At 40.6% G+C, this 12,825-nt stretch overlaps 1 protein-coding gene across 3 annotated transcripts in view; it reads left to right on the top strand.

Moving 5' to 3' along the window:
- VEPH1 (ventricular zone expressed PH domain containing 1) overlaps positions 1-12,825 on the top strand; it is a 102,000-nt gene that overhangs the window by 1,251 nt on the left and 87,924 nt on the right. For all 3 annotated transcript variants that reach the window (XR_008825216.1, XR_008825217.1, XM_056358809.1), the window contains exons 2-4: positions 1,627-1,697; positions 7,602-7,893; positions 9,927-10,142. Coding sequence is in view for 1 of the 3 variants with exons in the window: in XM_056358809.1 (XP_056214784.1) it covers positions 7,756-7,893; positions 9,927-10,142 (354 nt within the window). In the remaining 2 variants the exon portion in view is untranslated. The remainder of the gene's footprint in view (positions 1-1,626; positions 1,698-7,601; positions 7,894-9,926; positions 10,143-12,825) is intronic.

Raw genomic sequence — 12,825 nt, 5'->3', positions numbered from 1 at the left:
CTCATTGATGTTAGAAAATACTGAGTCTTGTGAAGTGTTACAGCATTCGTGTGTTCTGAAACAACAGTCAGATATAAACCTTTGATTTGTCATGCACTGAAAATTGTAGAAAAATCTCTTGGCAGCACATAGGTTATCAGGTAGGTATATCTACATTGAAAAAAAATATGGTCAAGTTATAAACTCTTTGCAAAAGTAGCACTTTTCAAGTTCATAAGTACATTCTTGCCACTTTGCATCACTTAGGTTCTGCATGGACTGGTGCAGCCAAAATTGCCCTGGAGATCTGTGAAATCTCATTCATTTAAAGCAGCATCCGACCTATAAAACCTACTCAATAAGCCAATTTGTTGCAGGGGAGAATATTTACATGCTGGTTTTCAGTGTTCTTCCTAGACATGTACTTAATTCAAACTGCAGATAGTAGTATAGCCTTGCAGTTCTGGTAGAAGTGATGGATCTTAAAAAGAGCCTGTATAATTCCTCCGATTGTTTTGCAGTTGCTTCCAATAAGATTACTGCTTCCTTGTGTATAAGAACTGGATGTTGAGAGCAAGTCAGTTCACAGCTCCCAGGACTGCAGCAAGGTGTTTCACTAGCAAAAAAACATTTTTAACCCTAGTCTAATTAGTAGACTCCATAATTTATTGTTTCATCATCTGGTCCAGCTCAGCATCTATGGGATTTCTAGATGACATGAAGTGTGGAAACCTGTCATGACAGAAAAAAACAGAGAGGCTTGTAGGAAACAATGGCTGTCTTGTGGGAAGAGTTTAAATATATGCAGCTGATCCCATGGGAACTGCTGTAGTCTATTCACCCTGTGTGAAAATGATGCTCTTTCAATATAATCTTTAATCCTTTTCTTTCACTGAAAAATGTGAGAACTTAATTTAAAAGTTTTGAAAGAGTGCTCTATTTTACTGAGTAAATGCTTTTCAAACATAAAAATAAATCGAGTCATTAGTGTAACATGGAGGGGAAGGAAAAAGGTTCTCTGAAATATCTTGCAGTATTCTGTCCATAAATTGCATATGTGAATATTCTTGGGAAAGTTTCAGGCTGAAAATAACTAAGAAATGTATCTAGGCTTTCTTTTTCTTTTCCTGTATGAGCGCGTGTGGGGAAGGAAGAAGTATCCAGCAGTCCTGGAGATACTACAAACTTCAGTAACTGTTTGAGACATACTTTTTCTCATTCCACAAAACAGATGTTTCCTGTGAAATGGGGGAGAAGGATTTCAAGAAAAGGGAATCCTATCATATATGCACAGAATAGAAGTTTGCTTTGAAGTTAGTTCTAATCTTTTTCTTATTCATGGAAAAGTAAAATAAAGCTAAATATGCAGTTGTTGAAAAAATTTGTCCCCACCCCCAGAGAGAATGGAAATCTAAACCTTGCTTTGTTCAATCCATGCATGTGTGAATAATATCACAAACTCCCACAGGGTTTAGTAGAGCTGCTGTCCTGTTGGTTTTTTATGGGACCATGTCCTAAATATTAAACCCTGTTTTGTGAAATACACAATTGTATTCCTGGATGTATCATGCAGCATATATTTTATAGTCTGCACACAAGAGTGCTGAAAAGGCAGAGAGTTACTAATACTATTTTGCTTTCCTATAGTCTCTTTCATCCAAGGCATCCAAAGCACTTCATGCAACCCGGAGTATTAAGCATGGCAACATGTCTGCAAGGTAAGAATTTTTTTTTATTATTTTATTTTCCTTTTTATAGATAGAGTAGTCAAAGCATTGGGCTATGATTTGCCCAAGATTGGTGTGATAAAGCAAGACCTCTGGCCTCCCAGTCCTTTAACACAAGTGTCCCTGTTTAAGGACAATTCTCAGATGGCCTTCCTCTCCTGTGTCATTTTCTTGATACTTAAATCCAAGTTACTTTTTTGAACCGGGTGCTCAGTTTATAACTTTTAGATTTCTTTCTTTAATATTTCAGAAAATGAACGTTACCTTTTGTTATCAAAAAGCTGTGGTGCCTGTGGTAGTTTGGACCTTCAGTGCAGAATAAGAAACACCAGCTGGAAGTGCTCCAGCCAGGAGCTGTGCTGCAGCATTTGAGAGACATGCGTGGTGCCCATGGCAAACAGAGTGTTAGAGGAGAGCGGGGTCTGGGAAGTGCTAAATGAACCTTGGATTTGCTGGGGAGCCCTGGCTGTGTGCTGGGTTTGGAGTATCATCTGTCTTCAGTGTGACTCCAGCAAGAGGATTGTTTGTGCTTGCAGCCTGTTGTCTCCTAATGTATTCAACTGCAACTGGCCAGTGGCTTTGAGCATGCAGGGACCATCCCCGATAGCAGTGGGTTCTGTGTTTTGCTGCAGGGGGTGAGTTAGCTCAGGACTTACAGCGTTTCAGAAGGAGGTACTATTATGTAACTTCATGTACATGATCAGCTCAACAGTATAGTAAGGTTTTAATTGTGTCTTGCTTTGCAGTGAGCAAACTAGAAGATACTACGAGGTTCACTTAACATGAATTCTAGGTGGCTTGCATTTCCTAAAATTCCTTAAATATAGTGAGGGTTTTCTCGATTCGTGTTGCTTAGCATGGAACTAGATCAGCAATATTATTGCACCGTTCTTTGGGGGTTGCTTTTTTGGTTTCAGTGAGATAGCACCATCTGGTAAAATCAAGTAACCATACTTACATTTCAAGTCTTTTGAAAGTTAAGGAAATTATTCAAACTTCTTTAAATTTACAGTGAAGGAAATTCTACAAAATTTTTATCCTCTTTGATTTAACAGATTTTTTTTCTTTCTTTTTTCTTGTCCTTCTAATGTCATTCTGCAGAATCTGAGTTCCTGATAAACTGTAAGACTCGGTCTTTTAGCTCAAAGTTCAATTGGCTTTTGGATGCCCTTAGGTCCAACTGCCCTTTTACATGGAATTTTTATTGTTAATCTTCTATTATTGGGGGAATTATTTTGCAAACAAACCAATTCAATTGCTTCAAGCTCTGAAACCTGTCAGGCTAGCCTTTATTCTGATTGCTTCTGATAAGGAGCTTTGGTAAAAAATGCTGTGCCTCCAGCAAGTTGAGTTGGAGGGGAACAGCTTCAAGGTCCCGGGAACGTAGGGCTTTTCCGCTTTTCATGACAAGCTGAAACTAGGTGTTGAAAATCACAATCAAAACTTTGAATTAGGTGTGGGACTGCACTATGAACCAGTGGAAGTGGCCTGTGTTATAAGCTGTCGTCTTTTTTTCCCTTCATAATGGTGACTTGAAGTTGCTTACAAGAGCTGGAGTCACTGCTTTGTTTCTGACGTTTTTGACCATAGGAAGGTACGGGTTCCTGCTGTGAAGCCCCACAGACAGTGTGCCAGTGGGGAGCCTTGCAGGGTGTACAGGCTTTGGCGAGACCCTTTGCCTTTGTGCCATTGCTTGTGTACATGGGACACAAATAGAAGTCTGATCCATCTCAGGCACTGGTCTGACAGATACAGTAATCTATCTAAATCTACAATCCTATCTAAATGAAAAGATACTGATAGGTGATGTGGAGTCAAGGTCATAAGACATCTCAGGAACCATATTCTGAAGCAGTTTTATCATCCAACCTGACGTCTTTTTAAAAACAAATTTTAAATAAATGACATGTGTATCATGTTTTTCCTTTTTTCAGTGCCAGCTAGCTATTAGTAGGGAACAGTGCAATCTTGTAGTGAGCAAGGAGATGCTTAAGGGACAAGTCTTTCCTTTTAAGACCTATACAAGAAAAGTATTTTCAGCACTGTTACACAATGTAACTATTAAGAAGATTTGCTATAATTCCATTTCAAAGAGCTTATAGTAAGTAAATGTTTTTCTGTATTGTCATTAGTAATGTCTATAAAACTTAGGTGAAAAGTGTTCATCAGGTAGAGAACAGGGCCTTTCTGAGAAACTTTTTCTGCAGAAGCACATTGAACAGAATATAATTTTCAAAAGGCTAAGAAGGGGACACTGTATTTCAGCACAGCTGATCAAATGGAGGGTTCAGCTTCGTTCCTCAAGCGTTTTCCTAAATTTTGTGTGCAGAGTTTGTTGTGCTGCTTACGAGAGTAATGTCAAAAGCCAAAGCAAACTTCAGACCCTCTTTTGTATTAATGTAAAGTGTTACAGAATGATAGCATTTATTCCTCTGGACAGAAAATCTCTTCTGTAGCAAGTTCGCTCACTTGTCCTTTTTCTTTCAGCGTGAGCTTACTGAGGGTTTTTTTTTATGTTCTTCCCAGGGAAGGATAGCTTTCCACTAACACAGAGAGTTCTGTTTTTCTCTATTAAAAACAACTGCCCTCAAGTGGACTAGGCTTTGTATTTTGTCCTACAAACAGAGCATTTCATTCAGAGATAAGGCCTCTCTCCATTTAGGTTCCTTTAGTCACCTGACGAAGCCCTTGTAACTTTTAGGCTGCTTTAGTCTGCATTCCTGAAATGCCTTACTGCTGGCACTACAATTAACAGCTTCAGGTTCACTGCTTGCCACCCGATTCCCCAGCTTTCCACTTGCTGTGCCCTTGGATGCTGCCTGGGGTAGCAGGAGAGCAAAACAAATGGTCAGGCTTTGCTTCCCAAGAACACAAGCACCTGTAACCATCATTGAGGGTGTCATGGAATCGTGAACAGGTAAAAAAAATCAGCTTGTGTCTGTGGCTTTTTGAACTTGTATTTTGAATTTGAGAATTGCTGAGTATGGGTATGATGAGCCCAGTCTCCCTCATACTTAACAGTATCCCCTTCAGTTTGGTGCCTAGTGATTTATGCCACAGCAATTGTCAGGAAGATCTAGCCTTTTGTGCTTTGGGGTTTGCTATCTTACTAGCTCTTTTCTGCTCTTGTCTTGTTGCAAATTATCAAACTTAAGTCTGGTGTAGAAATATTGATAGATTTGGGGAAATTAAAAAAAAACAACCTACAACTGGACTTATTACAGGTTAAGTGCAAGGTGCTGTCTAGGTTATTAAAATAGAAGTTGTTTCATTGAGTCATTTCCAGAAGGTTCTCAGTGTTTTGCATTGGTTTGGCCTTTTATTTGACTTTTTGTGTTCCCCCTCCCTACCCTAAAAAAAAAGCATAAAAGAGTAACAGTGATTAAGGGTACTACGTATCTCAAAAAAGAAGTTTTACTGATCTAGTTTGTGACAATGTAGTACTTCATTCATCAGCTTGAGAGAAGAACCTACAGGAGCTGGCTGTAAATCCACGTGGGCCATCTAGAAGGTGTGCTTGGCAGATCTCTTCCTAGCCTCAAAATCGGTAAATATTCTGTATTAGATGAATAAATGAAGACAGAGGGGAAGTTTTTGTTTGTGACATAATGTATATTTTACTACATGTTCTCATGTCAAACTATGCCTGGGTTAGATACACATCTCACAGAGCTTCCTGCAGGCCACCACGTGCTCCAGCAGGCAGGCAGCAGCGGGCAGGAGCTCTTCTCTGCCTGACCCGATTGGCGTGTGCCATCGGGGTGGCTGTGGCTGTACACTTCTATAGCAGCTCCACCTAACGCAAGACTGTGTGGAAAAAGTGATGTTTGAGTCCTTAACTTTTCACACTTACTCAGCTTCTTATGCACTCTGTCCAGATTATGACTAGCCTATTTTTCATAAGATTCCCTTTTCCACTGTGCTTTACTTGAGCTAATATATGCCAAATCTGAGGCATTTCTCCTTCCTCTATGTAAAGCTACAGGGAAATTTTACTCACTGAAAACACAGACTAGATCATTTAAGCGATGTGCACAAAGGCAGACTGATCCAGTTCTAGCAACTGCTTTTCCAACATGTAATGTTTGAAGCCAACTCAAACTCTCGGATTAATGACTGTCATATTTAGTGTATGTGTACCTTAATGTCATAATTCTGTCAGCTGGGTAGTCATGGATCTGTTGTATTCCTGCAAAGACACGCACTAGTGGCTGAAACTTTCAGATCATTGCATACCTAAATGTGAAGGACATACATATATACACATACGTAAATGTAAAGGACATAAATATATGTTTACTTCAGAAAGACATTTTGATTCACGGAACAGCAACTAACGATAGACTACTGTGCAGTTGCTCTGACGCTGTGTTTGTCTCCACACGCTTCATTGTAGAGAAAATACTGGTGATGAGGAAGGTGTTGGTGTTGAAGCAGTGAGCATGTTCATTTGTGTACCAAAAGATTGCTAACACAGATGTAGTTAAAGCTCAAGGGAGCTTGAGGTGACCATTGAGCAGTGCTTGTTTGGTGTGAGGTTGTTGAGCTGTGCAGCAGCTTCCCGGGGCACAGAGGCATTCAAGTTTTTAACCTCTCCTTTCTTGTGCATCTGAGCTTACTCAGGGCCATGGCACTGTCTTTGCGTTCCCTTTGGCTGGCAGAAGCTCAGTATGCTTCTGGCCAGCGCGGCTGCTGAGTGCTGGTGAATGTCCTCTGTAGTTCCCCCCCTTTCTCAGTAGGGGCTTGCACAGCAGGCTGTTCTGTCGCCCCGCTTCCCTTGCAGCTCTGCCTGAAAGGCTAGCAGCCCATGGAGCTCTGCACTTAGAGACACATTTTGGGGCTGAGAAATTGTGGCTTGTGGGTTTCTTTGTCATTGTGACTAGTGTTGGTAGGAAAGGATGGAAGAAGTGCAGTGCAATTGGGAGCTGAGGGAGGAGGCATTGCCCTTGTTGTGTTCCTACTGGTAAGGGCCATCATGGAGACCCCTGGAAGACTCAAGGATAGACATTTTTCTTGGAAAAAATGGCAAAGTCCAGGGAGGGTGTCCAAGCCCTACGGGATGTTCTGGGCTTGAAGGATCCTGTGCTGTCGGTCCCTTTGTCATGTGCAATGAGGCTGGGCCTGAAGACCCTCACTTCAAAGGTATATGCAGCATATGACGCAAGTCCTGGCAGGCTTGGAATAACAAGTAGTGCTTCTGAAATGTGGAAGGAACAAACTTCTATAATTAAGGCAAATGTCTCTTCAGCAGATGCTTTAAACACCAGAGTTTTGGGGCACAAGGACAGGACTGTCCTCTTTCACGAGTGTGTGCGTGGTGCTGAGCCCAGCCCCACTTGACTCTGCTTCTATTAAATTCCCCAGCCAAGAAGTGCATAGTTTCAACTCAGCCAAGTGTTTGTTTTACATGAGTTGAAAAGACTGCAGGGATCATTTTGGCAACAAAACTGACTGTTTTTCTAAACAAAAATCATTATCTTCTTGATCTTGCTAGTAGTGTATTTCTGGAGTCAAGACACAACAACTCAGAAAACAAATGATGTGGCTTCACCCACCTCCTCTAGCTCTGCTCTGCTACTGACCACAGAAAAGCGGTTTGTAATCCTTATGAGTTAGTCCAGTCACCTTCCTGCTCAGGTAATATGCAGTGAAATGAGAAAAATGTGGGTTTATTTATTTAGTTATGTATTGTTTAGCTAATTTTAAGCTATTTAGTGTTTGAGGGCAAAAGGTCCTTCAACATGCAGTTTGTGGTACTTGCTTAAGGACATCCTTGGATCAGGGGATCCTGTATCTAAAAAATCTTAGTTAAACTGGAAGATGACGGTTAATGCATTTGCTAATTCTACTTCCCCCCCTGCCCCCCCTCCCTTTTTTTTTTTTTTTTTCATTTAGGTTGGTGCCAAGGAACTCTTGAAATATGCCCCGGATTTATTCTTTGTATTAAATTGATCACTAGTCTGCAGGACTGTTTCTATTCTGTCCACATCTGAGTTTTTCATGCACATGGTGCATGCAGAGGTTTGGCTGAGCAGCAGCAAACACAGCCATGCATCATCTGTTTGGGCTGGTTTTGGCACAGAAGGACCTTTCACGTGCAGGGGATCTTTTCTCCTTAGACGATGCTGAAATCGAAGGAAGCCTCTCAGAAGCTCTTGAACAAATAAGAGTAATTAGTTCGTCTGTGGTAAGTGAAACACTCTCCTTAATTTTTCATGAGATCAAATGTACTGTATAAATAAAATATTAAAAACAGGGGCATGCACAATAGAACTTTCTAAAAAACTCAAGAACACCAGGCAAAGTGTAAGATTTTAAAATTTGGTAATCAAATCTAGTTCCGACTATCTGGAATTCCTTTAAAGATATTGCAATTTCCTCTATCATATTTTTTTATTAAATAGATATTTAAGGCATATTAAAGATTAACAGGAGGTTACAGGTATGTTGTATGTATAGTGTGTATTCTGTTTGCAGCAAAAAGTTTTCTGTCTGCTGGTAGGCTCATGGGTTTTGGTAAAGTCCTTAAAAGTGCTGTCCAAGAAAAAAAAAACAACAAAACAAATCTCTTTAACTTTCTTGCTTCCAGTCTGCTGAAGGAAGGGAAAATATTTTTTGAGCCTTAGGATATTCAGTTAGCCACGCATATGTGTTCTCACAACCGCTTTTCTGGCACGTCATATAGCATGTGAATTTAGAAATCAGTTTTGGCAACATGCAAACCTCTGCCTCTCAGAGCATTCATCATGGCATTGCCGGTTGCATCAAGAACGGCCTCATCTATCAGGACAGCTGCTGTGCTGTGTGGCTTTTCTCTTTGGTCCATTTCTTTGACATCAATTACATTTGCAGTCTTTCAGAATATTAATCAAGATATTTTGGCCATTGCCACTGCTGTCTGGGATGTGCTTTGACTCGCCTAACTACAGATTATCAGGAATTTTACATAAATTCCCCCTAATACACTTTTTGAGAGAAAATGCCTGGATTTGCTACAAAATGTTTTATGAGCACACGGGTCTGTGTTGAGCAGCTAAAGCCGCGCCCTACTGCCGAGCAGCCGTTCCCACCAGAGGGCTCTAGAGATCGGGGAGCTGCTCCAGCGCTGCCCCGTTCCTGCTGTATGAACAGCCTGGATTTGATACGTTTTTCCTCAAATGTCAGGAGTTGCACAGCAGTGCGGGCAGGACCACTCTGTGCTCTGTGGCCATGCGCAGCCAGTGACCACGACTCTTGCCAGGGGTTTGTTCTTGTGCCATCCCAGCCAGTGGCTGTTAACTTGTTCACCTCTTCATCAATAGGTAACCTTATACAGAAGAGAAAGCATGTTTTCTTTTTTTATTAAGTGCGTGGATTATTCTGTCAGACCAAGCAAAGCTCATAGAGGGCTAGCTGTGCAGCAAGACAGAGAATTGCTTTGAGACAGACCTAAACGTCGTGGCTTCTGCCCGTGATACGCTGCCCCACCGTGCTGCAGCGCAGGGCCCCTGGGGCTAACTCTGGAGCTGCACTTCTGCAAGCTGGTGCTGAACTTGGCTCCAGCCTTTTAAAAATGTATGTGCCTCATCTAGCAAAACGAATGAATTTTGATTAATACTTCAGTCTGTCTTTCATCTTCATTACTTTTTAGGGTGGAACAGCGTAGGTTAGGCTGAGGGATGGTGATTGTGTATCGTGAATCTCTTAGTTACGGCAGAGTGCTGCCATTTCATATCCACCTGGCAACTGTGTCAGTAATTACAGGGGATTACAGGATTTTGTGATAAAGCCTATTTTAATTAACTTTTATTCACATTACACTGATACTAATTGAAACTAACTGTGTTTACAACAGGGACTCAACATGATGTGAAATATTTGGGATATAATGATTCCTGTTTCAGTTTTAGGATGGTTATGGGATAAGAGGACTGTGCAAGTGGTTCTAGGGCGTGTGGCTGCAATCTCTGGTCAAGAAGGCCATGCTTTGAGACAGACTACTAAAAATCATTTTATAACATAGTCCACACCTTGCAGTAATGAGATTGAGGACCTAAACCAGTGAATTCTCTATGGAATTATGAATTTCTGTGTTTTAATGATGCTAAGTGTTTGTTGTAAAGTTGGAAGTGAGAAAATGGACACCTGGCAGTTACAAAAACTTCAAGTCTCCCAGTAAATTTTGTGAAGTCCTTGAAAAGAGCGGGCATTCTTTGGCAAATGTCTTTTCATTTTAACCAGGACTACCAGACCAATGACAATGACCAGGCTGTGGTGGAAATCTGCATCACTCGCATCACCACTGCCATCAGGGAGACGGCGTCCATAGAAAAGCATGGGAAAGCCCTCGTGGCTCTCTGGGAGTCTTGTCTAGAGCACAACCTGAAGCCTTCTGGTAAAGATGAGGACACACCACATGCAAAAATTGCATCCGATATCATGAGCTGTATCTTGCAGGTGAGACTGAGCTGAAAGCAAGGCAGCGTAATTCATCCATTGGCTATTCAGTTTTGTTTTTTAAAATGTGGTTGTACTTTGTTTTCTGAGGGTGCACGAATGTGGCTGCATCTATTTAAAACCAAGAATATGACCCAAACGTTAATGTATATTATTACATGTACATGACATCCGCTGCAGTGAATCAAAAGTTTTGGCAGCTTCCTTATCTTTAGAAGTGTCTTGACTGTTTAGTGCCAGATTTCACTAATTCTCCATAAATTCCAAGTATTTGCATTTCATGTAAATATTAAAGTGGGAGACACAAGGCTATAATTCTCTGTGGTTACAGAAAGATTCATTTGAAAGCACTTAATACCAAGGCAGAGGTTGTTATTTCAAGTTTTTCTGGAAAACAGCAAAATGTCTAAGAGATTTTAATGATGTGAAATTTAGGTCAGTAGATATGCTGTCAGTAAGGAGGATCTCCCTTAACATTTCGATTGTAAAAGCTGGGTCCAGATACAACACAGAAAACTGACTTCTGAACTGAAATCCGATTGCTGCTACTCTAAATAGAGGATTAGAAAGAAGTTGTGCTCTGGCCAGGAGTGTAGGAATAATTTCTTAAAATAATTTACTACATGTTGGAGGCAGCAACAAGAAGATTAAAAAGATATTTGGGTCCCCAAAATATTAGCTAAAAGAACAGCTGAAGTTGGGTCCTATTTGTACTCAATAGTCTATGAATTATCACTCCCTGTGGATGCAAGATTAAGACAATGACATTTTAGTATATGACAGACTTTTGGGGATCAGAATGGGCTATTCCAAGACTTCCTAAGAAAGTAAGATGAGGGTGAAAAGCCATTTAAAGGGGAAAAGGAATCTGGTATTAAATCAGGGTAATTTTGGGGGTGGGGAGTGGGCAGTTCTGTTTGTTTCTTGGGTTTTTTTTAGCTGGGAGTGCAGGCAGTATCATTCCTTGTTGGGAGAGGAATATAATACACTGGAGAGACCCATAGAGAAACCTATGTGCACAGTTATCTAAGTGGAAGCAGAAATCAGGGTTGTTTCCAGGGTTTCAGCTGTGAGTACAATTCATGGGAACCAGCTCCATGTCAGGTGGAGAAACAGTTGCCATGAAGTTCCTTTCTGTACAGGCTGCGCTGGGGTGATGCTTGCGGTACCTCTATTTTGTAGTTCCTTTCTTTACCTCTGCCTCTTGAATCAGATGTGTGTGTGGTTTGATTTGGTGGGTTTTTTTTTTTTTAAGTTCTTGCATTATAAAAATTCAAACCATAGTGGCACAAGTAGGTCACTGTCCCATGGAAAGTACTACTTAGCCCCTTGTAGGATATATTGTTCCATAAACTTACTCAGATTCCTCATCTAGTTTGCCTTAAAGTGTTAAAAGTCCAAAGAGACAAAGAGTTTCAGAAAAAATATCATCAGTGCTGAATTTGCCTCAATGAAATTTTATTTTACAATCCTTTGGTATGGTCAGTTCTATTTACCCCCACTCTTTTACTCTGAAGACACACAAAAAAGAGTACATAGCAAATATTAAAAGAAGGAAAAATATCATTTTCTGAAGCCCAAGTTCTTGTTGATTTTGGTTTGGGAAACTGAGGTGTATTCTAGCCAGATGTTTGGTCAGGACTGTGGATGGACCTTAGAAAGACTTTTTTCTGTACTGCACAGGCATCCCTGAGCCATGAACCATAAGCTGCACGCCCGCGCAGGGCACAGTAACACATCCCGTGCAGGCCAGTGGTATCTTGGGGTTGTGTCCCCACTGCTTTTGGTAGGTGCCGTGCTTTCTGATAGGCAATGCGTTCCTGGAGATGCTGGTTATCTCCCTTTCTGTCTCATGTCCCTTCAGGTGGGACAGTAACTGGATTTGGATACTGATTACAGCACGGCTTAAACTTTCCAGACAAGAGGCTGTACATTGTAAAATCGTTTTTTGTCTCTGCGGTACTTTAGAAATCATATTTCATAAAAATACTAAAGTATGCAATGTCTTGTCTAAGCTTTCAGTTTGTGCTGTTGGCAACTGTGTACCTAAATCAAGCTAGCTCATATCCAGATGTTTTGGAGATTGCACTGTGTGGCAGATAACTTCAAGAAAAGAAAAGTTCATTGAAATGAGAAAGTTATAAAAGTACATTTACTGTTCCCAGAAACAGAGCTATTATCAGAAAGTTCCTTTGCATAAAAAAAGAAAGAAGGCATAAATGAGTTTTTGTACAATGCATGAGGGATAGTTGTAGTAGTAATGAATATCTGACAGATGGGTTGAATCTCACAGCGTGTTTCCGTTGATGTTAGCAGCAGGGAGGTCCCCTAGGTTTGCGGACATCACTATATTGTATTATTGAAATCTGTTTTTCACTGTCACCTTCACATTTTCATAAGTGTGCATTCATGCCCTGATACTTATAATGGAACAAATGAAAACTTTCTCTGTCCATCTGAATTCAAACCTTTTCTTAACTAAGTATTTTATCTTTATTGTAGCAAAAAAATAAATAAATTGTGCTTTGGTTGGAATTTTCTTTGATCTTTTAAATCCTATTTGGAGGGCCAGACCTTATCTTCCTATTCTTTCTGCGTGGAATCCTAGAGTATAATTTGGAGGCAGAATTTGGCTCCTACTCAGCCAAATATAATGAGGCATTATGTTGATGTAAACACGCAG

This window comes from Falco biarmicus, chromosome 13 (genome assembly GCF_023638135.1).
Source record: "Falco biarmicus isolate bFalBia1 chromosome 13, bFalBia1.pri, whole genome shotgun sequence".
Classification (NCBI taxonomy): Eukaryota; Metazoa; Chordata; class Aves; order Falconiformes; family Falconidae; genus Falco; species Falco biarmicus.
Note: the sequence above shows the minus strand (reverse complement) of the source record. Positions and strands in the feature narration are given on the sequence as shown.